Raw genomic sequence first — 25,313 nt, 5'->3', positions numbered from 1 at the left:
TTTTTTTACTATATTAATCCCCTTCGGGGGGAATTCCTTGTCTGTATTTCCTAGTTGTGTAGCTAGGAGCAGTGGGCAGCCACCGTGCAGCGCCCGGGGACCAACTCCAGTTCGTCTTGCCCCATGCCTCGGTCAGGGGCACAGATGGGAGTATTAACCCTAACATGCATGTCTTTTTGATGGTGGGGGAAACCGGAGCTCCCGGAGAAAACTCACGCAGACACGGGGAGAACGTGCAAACTCCACACAGAGGACAACCTCGGGATGACCCCCAAGGTGCACAACCCCGGGGTTCGAACCCAGGACCCTCTTGCTGTGAGGTGACAGCGCTAACCACTGGGCCACCGTGCCGCCCTGTGCTTGTGTGCTAAGCTAAATGCACCGGATCGGTTTGCTGTTCAGCAGCAGTTAAACTTGATAGTTTAAACATTTAGCTGTAGACGCCTCATGCATAGGTATCGTTCTCTTTACTCCCGGTTTGCACAAGTTTAATTACAATATGCATAAAACTGTACAGGTAATCTTCTACATGCTTAAAGGCTCAATCATAATTAATTTCGTGTACTTAAATTTCCCTGCTGTGAGACAATGAGTACCTTGGAACAAACTTACTTTTATGGGGCTGGAGAAAAAAAAGTTTTTTTTTTTTTTTTTTTAATAAAGGTACGAAAGCAACGGAACAGCTCCGAGGCCATTTTTCTCATTGTAAAATACTTTGGTCGTTTTATGAAAGCGCCTTTTTCTTAATTTGGGAGCTGATGATCAACTTTAACTCGCCAGCAGGGGCATTTCTCCCTTCAGATGCAGCCGTAAATGAATCAGAATCATGTTTATTGGCCATGTAGGTTTGCACTACATGGAATTTGACTCCGGTTTTGTGGCTCTCTCTGTGTACTTAACATGGAATAACAACACTACAACACAACAATCTATGTTAAATGAAGAACGTCATACTGCTGCTGTCAAAGTATAACCTCCTATCTCCAAAGAGTCCCCCTGTATGCCTCGCACACATAGAACAACACCTCATCAACTATTAAAAAATAAACCAAATTCAACCATTCAACCGGTAGTGAATTCACCCAACACCGACGACCGACTCCAGATGGATGGATGGATGGTATTGCCACCGTGTCACACGAGGACTCTTCAGCCTGCTCGCCCATGTTTTGCACCTCAGGTTCCTCTTTGTGGTTGTCTGCGCTACCTTCGCCAGCCCCCTCTCTTTCTGCCACAAAGCCTAAAGGTCAACGACTAGCAGGGAGGCGTTAGCTGTCAAAACACATTCATCTGTGGGTACCGGCGGGTCATCTGCAGAGTCACGCTTACACAAGAGACAGGACGAGCGATGTCTGACTCCCTGGAGAAGATGTTAAATTTCTCTTTAAGTTTTGCCGTGAAAGGAAATGTGCAGTCTGCTGTTAAGAAATACGTTTCACGAGTAACAGAAGGTGAAACAGCGAGATGCTGCCAAAGCTACATCCATATAATAAAAATACCACAACAACAAAGATGACTCGCACAAAGAAAAAACGACTGCGCTTGAGGAAAGTCAATCTGGTGTTAATGTAGCAGAGGAAGGGCTACCGGAGTCTTCTTGAAGATTGTGGATGATCCTCCCTTTCCCTCCCCGGCTGCATTACCGAGCTTCACCGTCGCAGCTCGAGGAGCTTTCTCGAGACGGTTGCAGCCACGAGCGTTTTGCCTCGTCGTCTCACAATGAGCTCCTCTGTGGAGAATTGTTCATTTCCTCTCAGTCAAAAACAATCAAGACAGTCCCTTTCAGTTTGATATACCCATCAATTCTCATATTGTGCCTTGAGTCTGCATAAAGGCTTCGGGTGTTTTTTTCCGCTTTCATTATCAGAGGCTTTTAATGTGTTTCAGTTACCAAAAAGAAAAATGATTTGGATTACATTCATTATGTGGACTATTGGATGGATGAATATTTACTGTTATGATAATGAGGTGCAGGGGAGCATTTTAAACCAGAGTTTGAAATCCGTGCGCCATCTCTGGAGCAAAGTTCCCTCCCTATGCAGCAGAGGAAAACTCTTTTTTTTTACTTTCAGCCAGAGTTGACTGAAATTCCTCTCAGGATGAATCACGTATTCGCCGTTTGGCACCGTTCAAATATGAGTCAAGTCACCCAGGACCAGCAGTTGTGGGCAGAATGTTAATGGAGCTCTCTCTCTCTCTCTCTCTCTCTTAAAAACGACAGATATCTAGTAAATGAGTAGGAGTAAATTGCTGTAATCCCTATTTCACTTCTCTGTAATCGCATGTTTATACCTACCGCGACTTTAAAAGACACACCTCGTGAACAATAGGACAGTTGGAGAGTTGATGGACCCTGTTATGTTTCCCCCTAGTAGACCACAGATGAGGTCGATAATATATCGGAAACAAAGGAAAGTGGAGGAGAAAAAAAAAGTCTAAAAGAAACAAAAAAAAAGAGGTTTAAGCAGAATGTGATAAATGGAGGTTTGCAATTTGATGAGTGTTGCCTGTGGACGTCTGTGGATGTCAGTCCGCCCGCCTCCTCCTCTTCTTCCACTTCTCCCACGTCTTCGTTTTGACCTTCGTCTTCGTTCTCGTACCCCTCCCCCCAACACCACCCACCCCACCCTACCCCAACGTGTCCGCTGTCCACCTCCCCGGCCTCCCCGTAGCGCCACACAGTGGTTTGGAAGGGAGACACAGGGGCCCTCAGTGTCACCCTTTGAACCACCGGGGCCCACCTGTAGGGAAACACAAACAGATCTTAGGCCCACCCCTGTTTCTCTGTCCACCGACCCCACCAGTCACACACCAGTGTTCCCAGCATCCAACCCCCACCAGTACCCAACGGGGCTCAAGGCGGGGGTGCACTAGTCTCACTAGTTATTCACCTCCCACTGATTCCCTCACACCTAAGCCCCCACGCATGCCCTGTGTATGAGAGTGAGTGTGAGTGTGCTGTGTGTTCACACCCCACCCCACCCCACCCCCCAAAAAAAGAAAATGAGGGCTTGACGGACCATAGAGGAGGAACCAAGTTTTATAACATTTGATGCTGTTCTCTTGGCTGTCTTCTAAACTAGGTGTCAATTCACAACAGGCTTCAGACGTACCAGCTCAGCAGCAGCAACATGGCTCGGAGCCCCGAGAGTGCGGCACTTCTTAACCACCGGGGGGAGCCACTCTTCCAGCAGGGGCCTCCTCTCCAGGGGCCGGCACCTCCCCCACAGCACCCGCAGCTGCAGTCAGCGGCGAGCACCCCTGCCCACCACCTCCACCTTCAGCAGCACCACCAGCCCGCCGTCAGTATGGCTGATCTGCGGCCCGAGACGCTTATCCAGTGTCAGCAGATCGTCAAGGTCATCGTGCTGGATAACAGCGGCCATGGCCATGTGGAGGCCTTCCTCAGCCAAACCCCCACGCACCACCATCACCACTACCAGCATCACACCCACAGCCACCACCAGCTCAGCCAGTCGGCCATGTCCACCCCGGTCCGCACGCCGGACGGCTCCCATGGCAAAGATGGCCACCAGCCCCCGCTACCCCCGCCGCCCCCGCCTTATAACCACCCTCACCAGTACATTCCCCCTGATCCCCGCCTTGGCCTACAGCGGACCCCCAGCGGCTCTCGAAGCATGGTGTAAATAAGACTAAAACTGACTAGAATCCCTTTTCAATAACACACACACACACACACACACACACATACCACAAACACAAGCACGTACACACAAACCAAAACACACACATACCCTTATACCTGCTCAACACCACCCCTTCTTTACCTAACAGTACATTATGTACATATATACATAGAGAAGAAAGCTATAAGAAAACATATAAAAATCACATCTATATGCATATATTTAAGGAAATTAAGAATTAAAAAGAGAATCAAGGTTCAAAAAGAGACGGGGAGGTAAGAGGTGGTGATTCGTTTTACTTGATTCCACACGTATTTTGAAATATTATGTAGTTTTAACAAATTTCTATAACATTTTGTCAGTTTTAACTCTTTGACGCTAGAGAAAACCCCCGGATGTTTAGTTTCCGGAGGGATTCCTTGTAGTTGCAGTGCACAGTTCACCATCAGCAGAAACACGTGGTCCTGGCGTCCCGGATTGTCTCGGTGATGGATCTGCGGCGCTCCAAGGAAGGCCTGTGTTCGCTGTTATCCTCCCTGACCTCATGCCTACCGTGCTGTGTGTGTGGCGTGCGTGCATAGTTGACACTTGATGAAATAGTTGTGTGCCAAACTAAGCCTCCACTAAAAAAGACGTTGCACTTGACTAACCGCTAGGGCTAAAAAAAAAAAAAGAAAAGAGGAAAAAAAACTTATGCTTTCAGCAAACGGTCCTTCCCAGCTTCTCCCATAAGTAGCAATGAAATGAACAGAACGATAATTCTTCGAAATCTGTCTCCTTGTTTGATGTCTTGCCTATTTATTTTGATGGAGATCCCCCCCCGCGCTGTCTGTCGTTCTCTATTCTATCCAAGAAAACACGTCTTCTGATAAGCTGTCATCCGCTCCTCTCTCGCTGTCGTCGCAAAACACCGTCGCCATCTCCCCATTGTCGCTCTGCATAGATCGCCCTACAGTGAAGGATGACGGGAAACAAAGGCAACCAATCAAAACCGCTTACCGCCAAACCAAGTCGCCCCACGACAGCTCCTGCTTGTCGCGCTTCGGATTGGCGCGCTCGTTCGTGACGCGTTAAACGTGCGCCACTGTGGGACGCTGCCAGAAACCCTGGCCACATTCACGTGCCGACGGAGCGAAACGCCCCGCTGTTGCCAAATGGTTTGAATCACGTGTTCTGGCATCATTTCGAAAGCCTTTTCGTTGTAAATACGGGACACCGAACAGTGTCACATGTTGCCCCGCAGACAAGGAGACAGCTCGTTATACCGCTTCTTTTGCTTTATTTTCTTAAAAGTTGGTAAGTTTTCGCGTCTAAAAATCTTTTTTTAACACCTTTAAAATTATCCTGACTGAAGAACTGTACGGGAACTGTGCGGGTCTGGTGCTCGTTTATTCGTTAGCTAACCTTTGAGTGACAAGTACAAGCTAAGGACGGTGGAATGCGTGGGCGGGGCTTCATATTTGCATGATTTGATCTGATTGGCTGTATGTAAATGACCAAGTCTGACGACATGAGCGTCAGAAATACGAATGGCTGAGGGAGCTGAACTGGGGAGAGCTCTTTTATAACTTATTTTTATTTCAGGAGAAAAAGAGAGTCCATAATGCATACCAATTAAAGTAATAAGTGTTGTTAGAAAACATTGGTGTTTATTTTGGTCCGACTTTAAAACGTTTTATAGCTCGAGAGAACGTCATTAGCGTTAAGATGCGTGTCGGGCCCATTTAATATTTGATGAGTTCCACCTTTGTTTTGTTTGCCCCAGCGGAGCCATTTAGGAATGAAAAACTTCTGTCACGAATGCTTGTCTGTACCAGACTCGGTATTGTTTTCGCTCCAGTGTTTTCTTTTCCCAGACAACCTTTTAAGCTGACATTTTCAAAAGGCAAATGCCACACAAAACACAAAACCCCCGATCTCAGAGACGCACGCACAACTCACGTCGCAAGCGCCGGTATTAATTGTAGTGTTCACACTGTTGGCTTGGCAGCTTTAAATTTGAAAGGGAGAGGAGAACGCATACTTGATCTCTTGCTCTGCACCCTGGCCTGGGTTGTAAATATCCGGTTCAGGCTGTTTCTGAAGGGGGTGAGCGCGCCACCTTTAGCGTTGTCATCATGCAATGCCCCGCCTTGTGTCCTTCGTACTGAAATAGGTCAGCGACTGCCCCAGTCTTAATGCTCCCATCTTTTAAACATAACCTCCACCAGGCACTGTTGAATGGACGCTCAGTTTTCCTGCCTCTCTTGTGTCTCGTTTGAAGGTCTTTTTTAATTTAATATAGCGCCACCTAATGAAAGAGTCTGTTCTGGGTAAAACTGTCTGTTGTGTAGTGCTGGCAGAGAAGGTGTGTGTGTGTGTGTGTGTGTGTGTGTGTGCGCGCGTGCGTGCATGTGCGCGCGCGCGTGGCCAACTCACACTAGCACCCTAATCATTCGTTAAGAAAAAAAAAAGATGTCCAAATTTCTTTCCATTCCTTGTTATTATCCCAGAGGGAAAAAACGATGTAATCAAAGATCCAACAAAATTAAATGTTTGGAGGTTAGGGTTTGAACTGTGTCGTATGAATTGTGGCACATCTCTTAGAAAGCACTAGCACTTCTACAGGTACTTTCGACTTCACGGCGCATGCACACCAAGGAAAACCTGCTTGTTTGATTTCTCTCTCGGATCTCAACTTTCAGAACGAATCCTTGCGTTTGTTTGTTCAAGGCCTGATGAGATATGATTCTCCAAGGTCTTGAGATTGTTTTCGTTTTGATTTTTTTTTTTTTTTTTTGTGCATGACTGCATTTCTTCTGAGCATCGTGCTGGGAGATGAAGATGTAGCTATATGGTGTATCAGTATGTCCTCGCGTCTCGCTCACAATGCACTTTAACGTGAGCGTCTTTTGTGTTTGTGCTAAATAAATGTGTGGGACGGGATTTCTGAATAACCACTGACAATGGCGAGTGGCAAGAAACGGACGACATTCGCTTCAGACGTGTTTCTGTGACCATTCTCGAAAATAATAATGTGCATTATATTTGGGTCGGAGGCCTCCATTTTGCCGTTTTCACTTTTCTGTGTGTCATGGTCCCCCAGTTTTTCCTATATCTTTGAGCTCTTTGGGATGTAATACACCGATAGAGGACACGCCGTGTATCTGATAAATACGACTATGAGGTGACGTTGATAATCAAAGGTTTATGTAGCAACGCCTAAGGGCAGCATATGACATTACAGCACAGCGCTGGCAAACCTTAGAGATACAGACAAAAGGGCTCAGCCATGCCAATGCACTGCTTCTGGGGTGATATGTGGACCTCTTCTCTCCTGGCTTTTTAGCACTGTGTTTGCTCATACTTACAAAAAATACACACACGCATACAAAAAAATAAAATAAAAATGACAATGAAAAACGGGACATTTTTAAAGGCAGACGTAGAAACTGAGCATTACTGACTTATGAACCATCACTTTCCTCGGTTGGCTTTGAATTCCTCTCTACCTGTGCAGAATATCAACATGCTATTAAAGATTATTTCAGTCAATTGACCAAACCGTCTGATTCTCTGATCCTCTCACCCATGACGTCTCATCCCCAGTCGGCACATAACATCTCAGATACTTTGAATACAAAGCTTGGGATTGTTTTTTTTTGTTGTTGCAGGGGCCATGTTGTATTAAAAGACTGTGAGGAAGACTGTGATGAAGCATGACGAACCCAGATTCAGTCATTCCCAAAGAGGCCCATTTTACATGATAAAAAATGTGGTCAAAAATTTGGTTTGATTCAAAAATTATCCCCAGGTTTACGAGAGGTTTGCGGTAGCGCTAATGCCATTCCGTGTGCGTAAAAAGGTTCGAATCCCCCGTGTTACCTCCGGCTTGGTCAAGTATCCCTACAGACACAATTGGCCGTGTCTGCAGGTGGGAAGCCAGATGTGGGTATGAGTCCTGGTCGCTGCACTAGCGCCTCCTCTGGTCGGCCTGTTCAAGGGGGAGGGGGAACTGGGGGGGATAGCGTGATCCACGCACGCGCTACGTCCCCCCGGTGAAACTCCTCACTGTCAAGTGAAAAGAAGCAGCTGGTGACTCCACATGTATCAGAGGAGGCATGTGATAGTCTGCAGCCCTCTCCGGATCGGCAGAGCCCCGGGGTGGAGAAATGACTGGGACAGCTCGGGAGAGGGGTAATTGGCCGGATATAATTGGGGAGAAAAATTCCAAAAACAAAAACATCTCACACTGTTGACCTAATTAATATTTCTTTTAAGCATGTCAAATAGAAGGGGCAAAACCGAGGGAGGGGATAATGCAAATGATCAAAATTGCACCTCCCCATTTGATTTAGTAGAGGAAACCCAATCTGTTACCCCTGAATTGCGTGCCATATTTAACGGCCAGTGGAAGACTGGAAGTATGTTTTCTCTTCAGCACAAACATAGCTGCTGGTGTTGTTCCGGATAGAGATGAGGAAATTTTTCATGCATGCATGACCCTTTAGGATGCCTGAAGATGAGGTGAGGATGCGTGGTTTGCCAAAGCCTGCAATTCTTCCTATCCTGGAAGAAATGAATAATGAAGTGGTACCTCAGACCAGAGGAAGCCATGCAGTAGCACCTGCACCACTCACATTTTTGGTGGCTCTTCACCTTTTGGCCAGTGGGGTCTTATCAGTGCACAACGTAATACAGAGGAGATGCCATTTTTCCACACAGCCTAGAAAAAAAATCCCTAATTTTAAATAAATAGCGCCTCCGATGCTCTAACTGGCTAACTGCTGCAGATTTCTACAGGAGTTCATTTCAGTATCAGCTGATGGTACATCACTGCAAAACTGGCAAAAATTGCAGGTCATCTTTTATAGACTTCACTACTTGTTCTTGCATGCAGTAAATCTGGAGGACAGGGGCGTCCGAGTGGCGTGGCAGTCTATTCCATTGCCTACCAACATGGGGATCGCCGGTTCGAATCCCCATGTTACCTCCGGCTTGGTTCGGTGTCCCTACAGACACAATTGGCCATGTCTGCAGGTGGGAAGCCGGATGTGGGTATGTGTCCTGATCGCTGCACTAGCGCCTCCTCTGGTCATTTGGGGTGCCTGTTCAGGGGGGAGGGGGAACTGGGGGGGATAGCGTGATCTTCCCACACGCCACGTCCCCCTGGTGAAACTCATCACTGTCAGGTGAAAAGAAGCAGCAGGCGACTCCACATGTATCGGAGGAGGCATGTGGTCGTCTGCAGTCCTCCCTGGATCAGCAGAGGGGGTGGAGCAGCGACCGGGACGGCTCGGAAGAGTGGGGTAATTGGCCAAGTACAATTGGGGAGAAAAAGGGAAGAAAAAATCTGGAGGACAGCGTCTCAAACAAAACAAGAGTATTGATCCCTATTATGCAGTCGTTGACTGAAACATATTACATTAGAAGTCAATGTAACGTAACCGGTCACGGCCAGAGCGTCCACGGGGTGAGGCCTTCATTAGGCCGCCCTTACCCGAGGGATAGTGAGTGTAGATCGGTGTAGTGTTCGGGGACTCGTCGTTCTCCAGCGACCCCTCTGGCCCACCCGGGCGCCTGCAGCCAAGCAACCGAAAGCGTTCTCCCTACGCCTCCTTCGCGGCCTGAAGGTGATGCGATCCATGCGAGGAGGCTTCAGCGTGTAAAACAGCGAGAGCAGCCAACACGAGTTGGAAGGAAGCTGGTGTTACGACTATCTCCTTCCTGTGGAAACGTGAGCCAGGGGAGTTATTCGACAAGAGTTCCGGCCATATTCCACTGGGTTAATCGGGTGGGATAAGGGGAAAAACTAGAGATAAATGTTTTTTTTTTTAAAAGAAGTCAGTGTAAAACAAAACCCAGCACAAAGAAGCTAACGCTGATGAGGGAGGCGGGTTTTAATTGTAGTTTGTTTCTATTTATTTGTTTTCATCGACTTGAAAAATATAACGGATGAACGTCAAAGCAAATTCTTCACACTTTCTGTTGCGTACAGTCCCGAAATTGACATAACACAGTATGCTGACACACTTTGCATTATTTCATCATCATCATCATCATCATCATCAAAAACCTTGCGTTTCTCTTAATAAAAAACAAGTACTGCACTTGGACTATTTGACATAACGATATTTACAGCCGTTTCCACGAAGACACTGGCAACATTTATGAATACAGTATATAACAGTGCCGAGCATGTGACCGGTGTCAGAGTTAATCCACGTATACTTGCTCTACAGTCAGTAGACTGCGTTGTGCTTCACAGAAGAATACCTCTTGGCATAACACAATCCGGTCCAATGACAAGACCAATACGCTGTGGTAACGGTATGCAGGTAGACTGCTGTGATGCATTACATACATTTATCATACAGCTATAAATAAAAGTACTTTTTAAGTGACCAATACACGTGCAGCAATCGCCACACACAACAAGTGTAACACTTAATGCCTAACTGACAAATGGCACGACATACAGGACATTTACTGTGGTCTGTGATTGTAACTACGTCACGCGGCTATAACTGGTTCCTCCAGCGGGGCCGCTGAAATCAACGCTTTACCAGATTGTTCGCTGCCTTTGTGGAGACATTCCCCACATTACAGCAAAACAGCCGTTTAGCTGTCAGCTCGCGGTGAAGGAGACAGAGGAACAGTAGCTTCGCAGAGAAGCTTTGACGAACAACATTATCCGACGCAGCCCCTCAGCGGCGGCATCGTTTCCTCGAGCCTCATTAGAAGGAACCTTCTGATTGGTCGCAGCGATTATTCGACTTATCGAAACTCTCTCCCTCCTTCCTTCGTTCCTCCGCCACTTGATTATTCTGCTCAATTTAAGACGGGTGGAAACGGCAGATAGATGACACCCATCCAGCTGTCGAACTTCAAGGCTGACAGGGGAGGAAGTCGAGGAAGAAAAGAGGGAGGGATGGGGGAGGCAGGGAGGGGGGGGCAGAATATTTTTACCTTACTGATTCTGCCTAGACCGGGGCTTCAGCCACGCTGGCCGGGTGTGTGACTTCTTCATGCCCCGATGGCTTATCATCTTCTCGCGAGGTGGTCATCTTCTGCCAGCGCTGCCCGACAAAGAAAGTGGGGAGGATTAGTCGAACTGAGGTTGGTCTCATGTGCCCGACAGTAATTTCTCGGTTCCGAGGAAGTCGGGGGCCGATGTGGATGGCGAGTAAGGCGAGGAGAGACAGGGTGGACACGGAGGAAAATGTGGAATAACAAAATGGACGGTTTAGTTTAAAAACTCAAGGTTGGTCAGATTCACGTTGGTCAGACTGACGCCTTCCTCTAAGCTCAAACCTCGCCACAGTTTACGGCACTGGAGGAAATCCCTTCCCGCGTATCTTTTCCCTTTTTTTAGGTTTTTGGATTTCCCCCCAATTGTACTTGGCCAATTGCCCCCACTCTTCTGGGCCATCCTGGTCGCTGCTCCGCCCCCTCTGCCGATCCGGGGAGGGCTGCAGACTACCACATGCCTCCTCCCATACATGTGGCGTCGCCAGCCGCTTTTCACCTGACAGTGAGGAGTTTCACCAGGGGGACGCGGCGCGTGGGAGGATAACGCTATTCTCCCCAGTTCCTCCCCGCCGAACAGGCGCCCTGAACAACCAGAGGAGGCGCTAGTGCAGCGACCAGGACACGTACCCACATCCGGCTTCCAACCCGCAGACACGGCCATTTGTGTCTGTAGGGACGCCCGACCAAGCCGGAGGCAACACGGGGATTCGAACCGGTGATCCCCGTGTTGGTAGGCAACGGAATAGACCGCCACGCCACCCCTCATATCATGTTTGTTGTCGCTTTTTAACACATTCTGTTTAATAAGACAACTACTTTGAAGATGTAATTTCACCTGTATTTCTTCAAAACATTAGCTGCAAAATGTTCCCACAATTCCCACAATCCCCTTCTCATTATGGATAAGAATAACACCGTCCTAATTTTCACCAGTGTTGTCAACATCTGAGGGAAGTTCCTTCTTTTGTTGATATACGCTATAGGGCATGAATATTCACTTGTATCAATCAATCAATCAATCAACCACCCGACCAATCAATCAATCAATCAAGTTGATCAATCAGATTTTGGTTATAGTACATAATTTAATGCCGGCACAGCGCTCTTTCAGTGTTTATAGAAAATTGAACTTAACTATTCAATTTGAACAATTTCAGATACTTCTGCATGTGTGTAGGCGATGACCACAAAAAACAGCGGCGACTCTTTGAGTACAAGGACAAAGAGGGAAACCCCAAAGGACGTGTTTACCTGTTTGAAGCCCCCCTTGGTGGTACAGAACATGTAGATGACATAGCCGGGTATCAGCATCATGGAGGACAAAGCCATTAACCATCCAATTGCCTGGCCCCACAGTGGGTACACGTACTTCCCCAAAGTCAGCGGGGTCATCTCTATGGCGCTGAAGGTAAATACCCCCTACCACATGAAACAACACTTCAGCAGACTTTAAAAGCAACAAACGTGAGAAATACCGATGTACACACTACCATGTTTGCAACTGAAATAATACTTATGCTGATCCTGTGAGCTAAGTTGTGTTTTTGTGTGCTCATTTCAAGACAGAGGATAAAACTTCAGTCCTGAATTTTTGTTTTTTCCTTATTGAACCCGAGTTATTAGCGATCGACATTGTAATATCAGCTGACAAAGGTCACCTATGAGAATGGTCTGACATATCTGCTTGTTAGCCACCACAACTTCCTCTCCAACCTCACTGCTACTTTCTTTTGCATTTTGTCTGCTATGCTGCAGATACAAAACATTGCATGCTGTACATTATAATGAGCGGCTCCAAAAGCAGCCGGGCACTGTGGCGCGTGCCTGTAATCCCAGTTACAGGGAGGCTGAGGTTGGTGGTTTGAATGAGCTGGGGGGCTCTGTGCTGTAATGGACTATGTCGAGCAGATGTCCTTTTTAAGTTCAGTATAGGTATGGTGATCTTGGGAGGGGGAGCGGCACAGTGGTTAGCGCGGTCGCCTCACAGTAAGAAGGTCCTGGGTTCAAGTCCCGGGACGACCACCGGTTGTCCTCTGTGTGGAGTTTGCATGTTCTCCCCGTGTCTGCATGGGTTTCCTCCCACAGTCCAAAGACAGGTAGGTCAGGTGAATCAGCCATACTAAATTGCCCCTAGGTGTGAATGTGTGTGTGCGTGTGTGTGTAGGCCCTGTAATGGACTGGCGGCCTGTGCAGGGTGTCTCCCCGCCTGCTGCCCAATGACTGCTGGGATAGACTCCAGCATCCCGCGACCCCTGTTGGGATAAGCGGCTTGGATAATGGAAGGACGGCTCTCCAAAAGCAACCATGATTTGGATATATGCAGATTGTCTTAATATGCCAGGATCAAAATGAACATTTGTTTGCATGTAAATCTGCAGGACTGAAGTATAAAAGAACAATTTCATGATACCGTGCAAATGTTACGAGAGGTTTGTGGTCTTGCTGAAAGACAATTCAAATAGAGGTCCCGGGCATTTGTGATTGTGTGAGGATTTTGAATAAATGAATCATTTGGACTGATTATGCATGCATTGTACCAGGATTAGTATCACTTTCAATATTCCAGACATTACACAAATATTGACAGACTAGGCCCATTCATCTCTGTCCAGTGAGTAAATGATGATTAAGCGCCTTAATTTCCAATCAATACGGCTTTTTATCATGTCAAACTCACTGCAGTGCAGCGGCAAAAAGGATCTCACCATCCATGCATTGAAACATTTACCAACATAGGAAAGGGCGAAGTGAATAAATCATGACAATTCCACCTTAGGAGTGCTACCAAATGGTGAGCTTGAAGACATGTTCCCATTTCCTTCACATTCAGACGGGTGACAAATGAAAGGAAAAACCAATATAAAGTGTCTTAGTAAGGTGTTGGGCCACCACGAGTCTCCAGAACAGCTTCAGAGCTCCTTGTCATAGATTCTGCAAGTCTCTGAGCTCTACTGGAGGGATGGAGCACCATTCTTCCAGTAGACATTCCCTCATTTGGTGTTTTGATGATGGTGGTGGAGAACGCTGTCTAACACATCAGTCCAAAATCTCCCATAGGTGTTCAACAGGGTTGAGATCTGGTGCCTGTGAAGGCCCTAGCATATGATTTGCATCATTTTCATACTCACCAAACCGGAGCACCCGGAGCACCCGGAGCAAACCCATGCAGACACGGGGAGAACATGCAAACTCCACACAGAGGACAACCCGGGACGACCCCCCCCAGGTTGGGCTACCCCAGGACTCGAACCCAGGACCGTCTTGCTGTGAGGCGACCATGCTAACCACTGCACCACCATGCCACCCTACAACATACCAAGTATTGGCCAAAACAGAGTACCCGTGCTCTTAAATTAAAATAGCATCTTAACAATAACATGTTCAAAAAATGAGACAGCGTCACGATTTTCAGCTTTTCTAATTCCTTATGTAGCGGTATGGTTCAGGCCATGGGGCTTAACTTGGAGATCAGCGTTCATCGATGAGCCGAGCCTACCAGGCAGATTAGCGGAGTAAAAACCATCCAGCACAGTTTCCACCAGCCACAGGGCCGGGTAGCCGATCATGTCCTCAATGTCCTGGTAGAACCTCTCCGCCTCCTACAGCACAGAGAAAGTGAGAGAGAGAGAGAGAGAGAGAGAGTGAGAGAGAGAGAGAGAGAGAGAGAGAGAGAGAGAGAGAGAGAGAGAGAGAGAGAGAGAGAGAGAAGAGAGAGAGAGAGAGAGAGAGAGAGAGAGAGAGAGAGAGAGAGAGAGAGAGAGAGAGAGAGAGAGAGAGAGAGAGAGAGAGAGAGAGAGAGAGAGAGAGAGAGAGAGAAATGGCAGTAATAAATGAGGGGGGAGAGGTTTATGGGGTGAAAGACAAAAGAAAGGGAGACTGGAGTTATTTCCTGAGGGGAAGAGTGATGCAGAGAGATGTCTCCTGCAGGCCAGTCACACGGGTGAAGGATATCTGTTTGTTCAATATGACTCACGCAGTGACATTCAGCAGAGTGACCAAGGATGCAAGAGGCTGTGTTTCCACCACGCTGTTTTCCACCCAAAACACTGAAGTCGCAGATAACAAATGCGGGATTGGAATGGGAAAGTAAAGAAATAAAATCAATGTTGCAAAAAAAAAAAAAAAAAAAGAAGAAGAATCACACACTTGCTTGTGGTGGAAAAGCTGACAATTGTACAGAGACACGATACGATAAACAGTGACTGCATTTACTATCAGCACATCCCAGGCGTTGCAGGTCTACTCATAAACAGTATTAGGGTTTAGCTAGGTCTACTGAAAATGAGATACGGAGTTTATATGCTGCACGCCGACTCCAAGATGGGATACTTCTGTATCCAGAATACTGATGGGATTTTTTTTGTGTGTGTATGCAAACACAACCAGCGATGGAAACCCATTTCAAGGAAATGTCTTTTAACATCCTTCTCCCTTCTTTTCTCTTGGATGTTTTTGCAGTATCAATCACATCCTGTGCAGTCAGATGGTTTATTCTCTCAGTATCAGGTTATGTAAACGCTCCTGGTTTACATCCCTCCCCCCACCCCCTTTTATTTTTTTCTCCCAGTTGTACTTGTCCAATTACCCCACTCTTCCGGGCCCGTCCTGGTCGCTGCTCCACCCCCTCTGCTGATCCGGGGAGGGCTGCAGACTGCCACACGCCTCCCTCCCATACATGTGGGAGTCGCCAGCCGCTTCCTTTCACCTGACAGTGAGGAGTTTCACCAGGGGGGATGTAGTGCGTGAGAGGATCACGCTACCCCCCCCCAGTTTCCCCCTCCCCCCCCGGACCTGAACAGACTCCCCGATCGACCAGAGGAGGCGCTAGCGCAGCGACCAGGACACATACCCACATCCGGCTTCCCACCCCTACGACACGGCTAATTGTGTCCTGTAGGGACGCCACAACCAAGCCGGAGGTAACACGGGGATTCAAACCGGCGATCCCCGTGTTGGTAGGCAGCGGAATAGACCGCCATGCTACCTGGACGCCCTCTGGTTCACATTTTGTTTCACTCCCAAAAGATTTGCTAAAAACGTGCTGATGTGTGAGGGTGGAGTCATGGCAACAGTAGAGCCAAGTTGCTTTGAATGTCTCAACATGCTTCCCTTACGGCTTCACTAGCAAACCATAAAGGAACCCAGCGATTCAATTCATTTGTTTTAATTCGGCCAGGGACTCCGATGGTAAAGCGGTCAAACAGATCAGAACAGACGTCCTACCGTAGAACCAGGATATGGAAACGGTCTCGAAGAAGACGAGGTAGAGGAGGCACATCCCGCTGGCAGAGTAGTAATCAAAAAGCTTGAACACGTACAAGCCACCCTGGGAGATTTCAGCACGCGCACACACACACACACACACACACACACACACACACACACACACACACACACACACACACACGCACACACACACAACACACGCACACACACACACACATCTGCTTTAGAGGCTGAATACTAATACTGTTCTCTTTATTTAATGAAATATGCATGATGAATGTAACACCATCAGTTGTTATGGGATCAGTCCGTCATTATGTGATGCAGGAGGGGCTTCTTTTCCCCACTGTCACAACACACTGTGTGTGTGTGCGTTTAGTTTTCTATCTGTCTGTCTGTCGGTCTGTGTGTGTGTGTGTGTGTGTGTGTGTGTGTGTGTGTGTGTGTGTGTGTCTGTACAGTTTGTTCTTTTTCTGTGTTTGTGTGCACATTTTGTTGTTTTTTCTCTGTGTTTGTGTGCACATTTTGTTCTTTTTCCTGTTTGTGTGTGTGTGTGTGTGTGCGTATGTGTCTGTACAGTTTGTTCTTTTTTCTGTGTTTGTGTGTACATTTTGTTGTTTTTTCTCTGTGTGTGTGTGTACATTTTGTTCTTTTTCCTGTTTGTGTATGTGTGTGTGTGTGTATGTGTGTGTGTGTACATTTGGTTCTTTTTTCTGTGTTTGTGTGTACATTTTGTTCTTTTAACGCAAACAACGCACAGCACTGCACATATTCATAGATTAACAAAAACACACACACACATATAGTAAATAATAAATACCCATTTGTCAGCTGAAAATCAAATTAGGATTCATGGACAACTGCCGTGGGTTTAGGGACAGACACACAAAAACACAGACACACATGCAACAACACCTGCGTGATGTTGGAGAAGCCAATGATGAAGGAGACGAGGCAGACGACAAGGATGAAGGACTTCTTCCTCTTCCTCAACACCATGGGGAATTCATCCATCAATGCCGTGATGAAGCCTTCCACCGTACAGAACTAGAAAGCGGACACAGATACACACAAAACACACACACACACACACACACAAAGTGCTCAGACTACAGACTCTAAAACAGAGCTTACAAAAATGCAACACACAACTTGAAACTTTTAGAAACAGAAACTTTTATACACGCACAGACTGGTCAGATCTGAGTGAAACAGCAGTTGTGATTAATTTGCTTGCTGCGTTATTAATTTTAAAAATTAGTTTGTTGTTTTTTTTTTTTGAGTAACTATTTTTCTTCCGTATCTCCCCTCGTTTGTTTTTGTGTTGGCGGCGCAGTAGTGCGTGTTCTCACTGGTTTGTAGTTGGACCTCGTTCGCAGTAGTTTTACAATAAGGCTGAGAAATGGATTCATTTGTTTTTCATTTTGATATCATGCTCACGCTTCACAGAATATTCTCCCCCTCACCCACCAACCCATGACTGCTTTTCTTATTATTTCATAACACAGAAAGATGAATTAATACCTGCAAGATGAATTAAGAGCAGCCAACATAAATCTGTTTCATTCGTGCTTGAACTATTTCTGTATTGTATCTGTGAGCATTCGCGCATGTGTACATGCATGAGTGTGTGCACATGTATGCATGTACATGTGTGCACATGTGTATGTGTGTATCTGTGTGTGTGTGTGTACCTGACTGTCAAGGCCCAGCATCATGAGCATAGAGAAGAAGAGAATGGCCCACAGTGAAGACATTGGCAGCTGGGTGACTGCCTGAGGATAGGCAAGGAACGCCAACCCTGGACCTGAATGAAACAAACAAACACACACACATACATATATTTTAGTTAAAATTGTGTATCATAGAGATATTTAAAAACTTTATGAATTCAAATACAGGTCAAATGTGCATTTAACCCAGAGAGTACATTTCCTTCTCTCCCTAAACACACACATGGTCCTGCGCAGCACACATAGCAGGGTCTTATACAGCCATTTTGTAATTTCTTTTTTCTTTGAGGGCTTAAGAAACTATCATACCTGAAGCAGCTAACTCCTGGACAGGTTTCTTTGTGATATAAGACATGAAGCCCACAATGGAAAAAATGACAAAGCCTGCAAACATGCTGGTGCAGGAATTGATACAGCAAACTATGATGGAGTCCCTGCAGAAAGGACCAAAGACACATGTTGACATGACAAGTTCAACTGAAATACAAGAGGAAAGTACACAAAGTGGAGTCAATAAGCAATGATATATATATATATACACACACACACACACACACACATATATACTTCATTACTATAAATATATAATTAATATATACATATAATTATATTTTATTGTATGTTTTATATACACACACACATATATATATACATACAACACACACACACACATATATATATATATATAAAATCCAGTGAGTCATGTAAATTCTTTATGAGACAGTACAAGCCTGTTTCATGCCATAAGCAATCATCAGCTGTCAATAATTATTATAATAATTATTATTTTGCTCCTTATTTGTTGAGCACTTCCCCTACCATTGAGTGTTTCTTTTAATAAAGCTTTATATATATATATTATGATATATTATTATTATATATGATATAATATACATAAATTATATACGTGTGTGTGCGTGTGTGTATATATATATATGTGTGTGTGTGTGTGTGTGTTAGATGTAAGAATAAAAACATGGATGTCAGAAAAGAATCAAAGAAAGCTACTGATCTACACATACTGAAATGTTTGCGGTCACATTGTATATGTTATCTAATTTTAAAAAAAAGAATAAAAGACAACAGCAGAACAGACTGTATTGAAAAAGTTCAGTGAAAAACACAAACCGTCAGTGTGTAAAGCTAGAGACTGCATTGCCTTACTTGTACACGTCATTGTGGTAAGTGTTGTAACTTCCCAAGGCAATGAGTGATCCTAATCCCAGTCCATAGGAAAAGAAGATCTGAGTGGCTGCATCCAGCCACACCTATGGAAAAGCACACACATGTTGTGTCTGCAGCATTTCTCAACATATCCCATTTCTGTTTTGAACTAGTGTGTGTGTGTGTGTGTGTGTGTGTGTGTGTGTGTGTGTGTGTGTGTGTGTGTGTGTGTGTGTGTGTGTGTGTGTGTGCTGTATATACCTCAGATCTCGCAAGCTTATTGAAGTCTGGGGTAATATAAAAGAGAATGCCATCTATTGCCCCGGGCAGAGTGACCCCACGGAAGAAAAGGATGACCAGCATGAAGTAGGGGTAGGTAGCGGAGAAATACACTACCTAACGAGGAGTGACAGAGAGTCAGAGACAGTCAGAGACAGTGACACGCAGAGGGTAATTACCGCTGTGTAGTTGATATTCTATAATGCTTTGACATCACCAGTTCCTTTCTTGTCTCACTTACATATTTGAGTTGAAACTAAATTGAGAATATTACTGCAAAAGGATTTATGTGTATGTATGCCCTGTGTATGTGTGTGCATGCACGTTTGCATGCACACACAGATGCACAATGCATGCATACGTGCATGTGTGCCTTAGTGCATGTGTGTGTGTGTAAGAGTGCAGACAAGGTGTGGGTTTGTTTGTAGGCTAATCACTTTTGCAAACAACGGAAAACGATTTGTCTTAATTCAGTACCGCAGCAGTAGTAAATACCCCGGTCTCCAAGGTGTGTGAGTAGCAGGGGAAATATTCTCCGGCTGCTAAAATATTTCCCCTGTTTCTTTTTGCTGGGAGATGTTGACAGAGCCTTAAAAGTGTGGCTTACCGTTTTATGGCATGATGATTGTGGTTAATTGGTGATGTCCATCAAGGCCAGAGCCTTGGGGGGGGGGGGTTCATTTTTATAACCCCTTTCAGCCACCACGTATTAAATCCAATTTCCCCCGCAGTGGATGCGTAAACGTGTTTCTGCTCACACGCCTCGCCTAAATTTGGCTATCCGCCATCAGGGCATGACTGTGTGTGTGAACAGGTGAATGTGAGGCGTACATTGTAAAGCGCTCTGAGTGGTCGGTAGACTAGAAAAGCGCCATATAAACGCAGTCCATTTACCATTTTACCACATCATTTGAAAATCCCAAGCAAATTATTTTTCTCTTATTGGATCTCTCTATCTTGCACCTTCCAATTACTGTCTGGACATTTTAATTTAGGAAATAGTTTTGAAAGCTGTTTTTTTTTCCTCCCATACATATGAAATGAGAAAGAGGTATGGTACACGGCTTACTAATAGGGAATAAAAAAGACAGAAACATCATTCCGCAAGAGCAGATAAATAATAAGAGTTGCAACTGAGTGAAAACAGCAAAGAAAACAAGAGTTCCAACAATTCAGGCATTCAGAGATGTAGAAATCACCTCATCAAACCGCCCCCCCCCCACACAGCGTCTGTTGTGTGCTTCAAGAAACGTGCGAGTCAAAAGAAAAATGCTGCGATATTAAAATCATCATGGCTTAGTATCACAATTTTGCACCAATACAATTTTCTCCCCCAACCCCACTCAACAGCCAAAGAGAGAAATATTAAGTTGCAGACAGAGAGAGAAAGCAGAAGGGGGGGGGGCAGAGAGAGAGCAAGGGAGGGGCTCTTACTTTGCCCGTCCACTCGACTCCTTTCCAGATGGAGAAATAGACGAGGACCCCAAGCTAGCGCCAAGGTTCCCACCAGGGGCCACCGCAGCTTGCCTGGCTCCTCCAGACCACCGGACAACTGGTGCATGTTACGCCTGGAGGGAGACACACACACACACACACACACACACACACACACACACACACACACACACACACACACACACACACACACACACACACATACATATTGGAGTCAGACACACACAAGTACACAAGCTTACCCCAACACTCAAATACTCAAGCGTATAAAACCAAAAGCAAATACACATGCATGCTCAAATGTACTCTGACACGCATACGCACACACATGCATACACAAGAGATGTACACGCACGCACTCCCTAACACACGTGCGCACAGTGCATGCACACAAATACACAGGCACACACAAATGTGGTGGTCTGACACAGCTATAAACCTGCACAGAAAGACAAACATGTACGCAAACATGCACCCGTGTTCACCACCAAACACACACACACACACACATAACATGTTACCCTATTCTTGTGGGGACCCTCATTGACTACATTCATTCCCTAGCCCTTAACCATCATAACTGTTACGTAACTGTTAAATACCGTATCGCGTTCAAGATCCTGCTTCTCACCTTTAAGGCCCTTCATAACCCAGCACCTTCGTATCGTTCCGAAGTCCTTCACATCCACACACCCTCCCAAACTCACTCTCAGAGCCTCTTCTGCCATCCAACTTACTACACTACCTGCCCGCTTGACGACCACGGGGTCTGGAGCCTTCAGTCGTTCTGCCCCCCCCAGAAACTCTCTCCCACAAGTCAATTGCAATATTGACTCTCTTTCCACCTTCAAACCCCATCTCAAAACATACCTTTCAAAGTGGCACATTCAGTCTGATTCAGACTTTAATGGTTACAGCCACACTGAGTTTTGCACAGATGATGACCTTATACCTATCTGTTGTATCATAACTTATACTGGAAAGCCCTGCTTTGATTTATTTTATGATGTCTGATACAGTGCTGCTTGCTTTTTGCTGCGTTTTGTAAGATGTCCTTGAGTGTTCTGAAAGGTGCCCATAAATAAAATGAATTATTATTATAACTAAGAAAGAAGAAGAAAGACAGCCACTTCATTTTGTCATTGTATTGTTAGAATGAATTGTATTCTTTGACTTTGTTCTCTGCATTTAACCCATCCTATTGGTTTTTCCCCCCTTTTTCTCCCTAATTGTATCCGTCCAATTACCCCACTCTTCCGAGCTGTCCCAGTCACTGCTCCACCCCCTCTGCCAATCCGGGGGAGGGCTGCAGACTACCACATGCCTCTTCTGATACATGTGGACTCACTAGCTGCTTCTTTTCACCTGACAGCGAGGAGTTTCACCAGGGGGGGACATAGTATGTGGGAGGATCACACTATTCCCCCCAGTTCCCCACTTCCCCCTTTAACAGGCCAACCAGAGGAGGCGTTAGTGCAGTGACCAGAACATATACGTACCCACATCCGGCTTCCCACCTGCAGACATGGCCAATTGTGTCTGTAGGGACACCAAACCAAGCCGGAGGTAACATAGGGATTTGAAGTGGTGATCCCCGTGTTGGTAGGCAATGGAATAGACCGCTACGCTACCTGGATGCCCCTAACCCATCCTATTGCATAGAAGCAGTGGGCAGCTGCCGCGTCCGGGGGCAAACTCCAGTTCTTCTTTCCATTGCCTTGGTCAGGGGCACAGACAGGAGTATTAACCCTAACATGCATGTCTTTGGATGTGTCTAACTACATGCCTAACCTTAACCTTTACCCTAAACCCAAGTCCTAACCCTAAAATATACCCTTTTCCTCATGGAGACCCATAAAATGTCCCCACAAGGTAGGTGGTTTCAGGTTTTTCTATCCTGTCCCCATCAGGATAGAAAAACACACACACACACACACACACACACACACACACACACACACACACACACACACACACACACACACACACACACACACACACACACACACACACACACACACACACACACACACACACACAAGGAACAGCTACATAGTTCACTTACTCCCAGAACTCTGTGACAGCACTGGTCAGGTTGGAGGTGTCCGTCAGACTGTAGTTGCAGAAGCATTTCTCTGTGTTCCAGGGGTTATCACAGCTCTGCCATGGCAGCTCCTACAGACAAACAGACATTTTTTTACCCCCAACACAAAAACACCTGTAGCAATGTAAATACATATTATACACAAACACCTAGCAAAATTTGTGTGCCTTTTTCAAAGAAAAGTGCTGGCGCCTACCACTTATTCCATTGTTATTCTGCGGTGAGACAGACTGGCCAACTGCATTTAAATAACCAGACAACCATCTGTTGTATCACAGCACAAAACATGAAACACAAAAACGGTTGTGAACCCCATCGCGCCACTGTCTCTCTGAACATTTAGAAATACGTTTGAAACTCTGCCACAAGGCCCGGGTAGACAAAACAGCTCGCAGACGGCACAGATAGACAGACCGCATAACAATGAAAACCTAATTCAAACCTATGTCGCTCTCGGCTCTTAGATGAAAACTTTAAACGGTGAATACATTTTTTTCTCTTTTCAATTTACTTTCATTTGTGGTGAATTCGGGGGGGACAACGCAATCACAGGAACTGCCCGCGGCTGGGGAAGCGAACCCGTATTACCCCGCACCGCAGGAGACATCGCTAACCGCTCGACTACAGGGTCAGACCCGCCAGCCAGCGGCCTGCGTATCTTCTTATCCATGCACGTTACACATTGTTTGCCCCCATGATGTAGTCCTCCATTTTGCCTGTCTAGCAGGTCTGACCCTTTAGCCGAGCCGAGCGGTTAGTGATGTCGCCTTGTGGCGCAGTACACCCCATATCGAATCCCGCACGGGGGCAAGAAAATAACCGGTTACACAATCAGCTGTATAAAAGATCGCCCCGATCGATCTGCTCTTCAAATTGTATCTACAAACTTTTCCCATCACAGCGGAGGGGGGGGGGTCAAGTATAGTCCCCACAATCTTAACTTTAGCAGATGTAATGGCTTAAAATGGCACCCCGGGTGACTTGCTTTAACGTTATCATTTAATTCATCTCGGTTGCGTAATGTGACAGCTATGGGAGAGTGACACGTTTTGTCTGCCGCCGGGCGCGAAACCTACTTGCTTTACGGCAGTTATTTCCGGCCTCCAAATTCAGTAGATAATCGATGTCAGAATATGGCAATTCTACTTTATCTCATATGTGAATATTATGAGGTGCACCTTTTCTGAGGGGTTTTTGTTTGATTGATTGTTTTGTTTTTGTTTTGTTTTGTTTTTGCGCTACTGCTCGTAAATAAATACATGTGTATGTAAAAAAAAGAAAAAGCCTCTCGGTTGTCTTTGCGATAGCGACGTAAAAGACATAGCTGCCGAAATCCGGAGCGTTACCTGGTACCGCTTAAAGTCAAATGAAATAGTAATGAAAACAGAGAAACCTGAAACGGATCGTGTTCATAACAACTACACTTCAGTATTCACAACAAACTCTTGACAAATGTCTGTGTCCTGGCGCCGTTAGATGACGCCACGTACCGAGCCGAAGGAGTTGAACAAGTAGTAGAGGGCCCAGGCAATAATGATGATGTAATAGATGTTCAGCCAGAAGGACAGCACCAACGAAGCAATACCAACACCTACAGAGGGGAAGAGGTATGACCATTAGTATCACACTGTTTGTTTCCCTGGTCTCTCTCCTGGGTAGAGATTTCTCATAAGCAGTAATATCATAATAAAAGTACTAGTCCTAATACTAGTACACTGGCTCTGGTGCATTTTGTTTTGGGGTATTGCTACACAATCTGGATCCATAGTGATTGAAATTCTCTAGAGAGCAGCGAGGGGCAGATTCAGAAAGGGCGTGGTTGTTGTTTTGTTTTTGTTTCTCTCTCTCTCTCTCTCTCTCTCTCTCTCTCTCTCTCTCTCTCTCTCTCTCTCTCTCTCTCTCTCTCTCTCCAGATTCAGAAAGGGCATGGTTCTTGTTGCTTTGTTTTTGTTTCTCTCTCTCTCTCCTCTCTCTCTCTCTCTCTCTCTCTCCAGATTCAGAAAGGGCATGGTTCTTGTTGCTTTGTTTTTGTTTCTCTCTCTCTCTCTCTCTCTCTCTCTCTCTCTCTCTCTCTCTCTCTCTCCAGATTCAGAAAGGGCATGGTTCTTGTTGCTTTGTTTTTGTTTCTCTCTCTCTCTCTCTCTCTCTCTCTCTCTCTCTCTCTCTCTCTCTCTCTCTCTCTCTCTCTCTCCAGATTCAGAAATGGCATGGTTGTTGTTGTTTTGTTTCTCTCTCTCTCTCTCTCTCTCTCTCTCTCTCTCTCTCTCTCTCTCTCTCTCTCTCTCTCTCTCTCTCTCTCTCTCTCTCTCTCTCTCTCTCTCTCTCTCTCTCTCTCTCTCTCCAGATTCAGAAAGGGCATGGTTGTTGTTGTTTTGTTTTTGTTTCTCTCTCTCTCTCTCTCTCTTTTACTTTTTAAAGTTTCCATCAGAGTAGAAGCATCCCTGCTCTCGCCAGTATGAGAGGTGGGGTGAAAAGAGGTTTCTCAGTAAAGGGTGATGGCACACACTGAGAATAGCATGCTAATGCCAACGTTATGATACAATACAATATAATATGAAACGATACGATACAATAAAATACAATTAAAACGCAATACAATACGATACACTATCGTATGATTATGCTATGATACAACACAAAATGATACACTTTATCCCCATGGGAAATTACAAAAGGCAAAGAGCAAAAAAAATG

At 45.8% G+C, this 25,313-nt stretch overlaps 1 protein-coding gene and 1 pseudogene across 1 annotated transcript in view; one reads left to right on the top strand and one right to left on the bottom strand.

The window, feature by feature from the left end:
* Positions 1–3,647, top strand: part of iqsec3a (IQ motif and Sec7 domain ArfGEF 3a) — a 171,371-nt gene extending 167,724 nt beyond the window's left edge. Inside the window, exon 15 of the mRNA XM_056277151.1 lies at positions 3,084–3,647. Within this exon, the coding sequence (XP_056133126.1) occupies positions 3,084–3,647 (564 nt within the window). The remainder of the gene's footprint in view (positions 1–3,083) is intronic.
* Positions 3,648–10,609: 6,962 nt separating this feature from the next.
* Positions 10,610–25,313, bottom strand: part of LOC130109155 (sodium- and chloride-dependent GABA transporter 1-like) — a 15,990-nt pseudogene continuing 1,286 nt past the window's right edge.

The sequence above is a fragment of the Lampris incognitus genome, chromosome 3 (genome assembly GCF_029633865.1).
Source record: "Lampris incognitus isolate fLamInc1 chromosome 3, fLamInc1.hap2, whole genome shotgun sequence".
Taxonomy (NCBI): domain Eukaryota; kingdom Metazoa; phylum Chordata; class Actinopteri; order Lampriformes; family Lampridae; genus Lampris; species Lampris incognitus.
The sequence above is the reverse complement of the archived record's forward strand: the minus strand, read 5'-3'. Positions and strand labels throughout refer to the sequence as shown.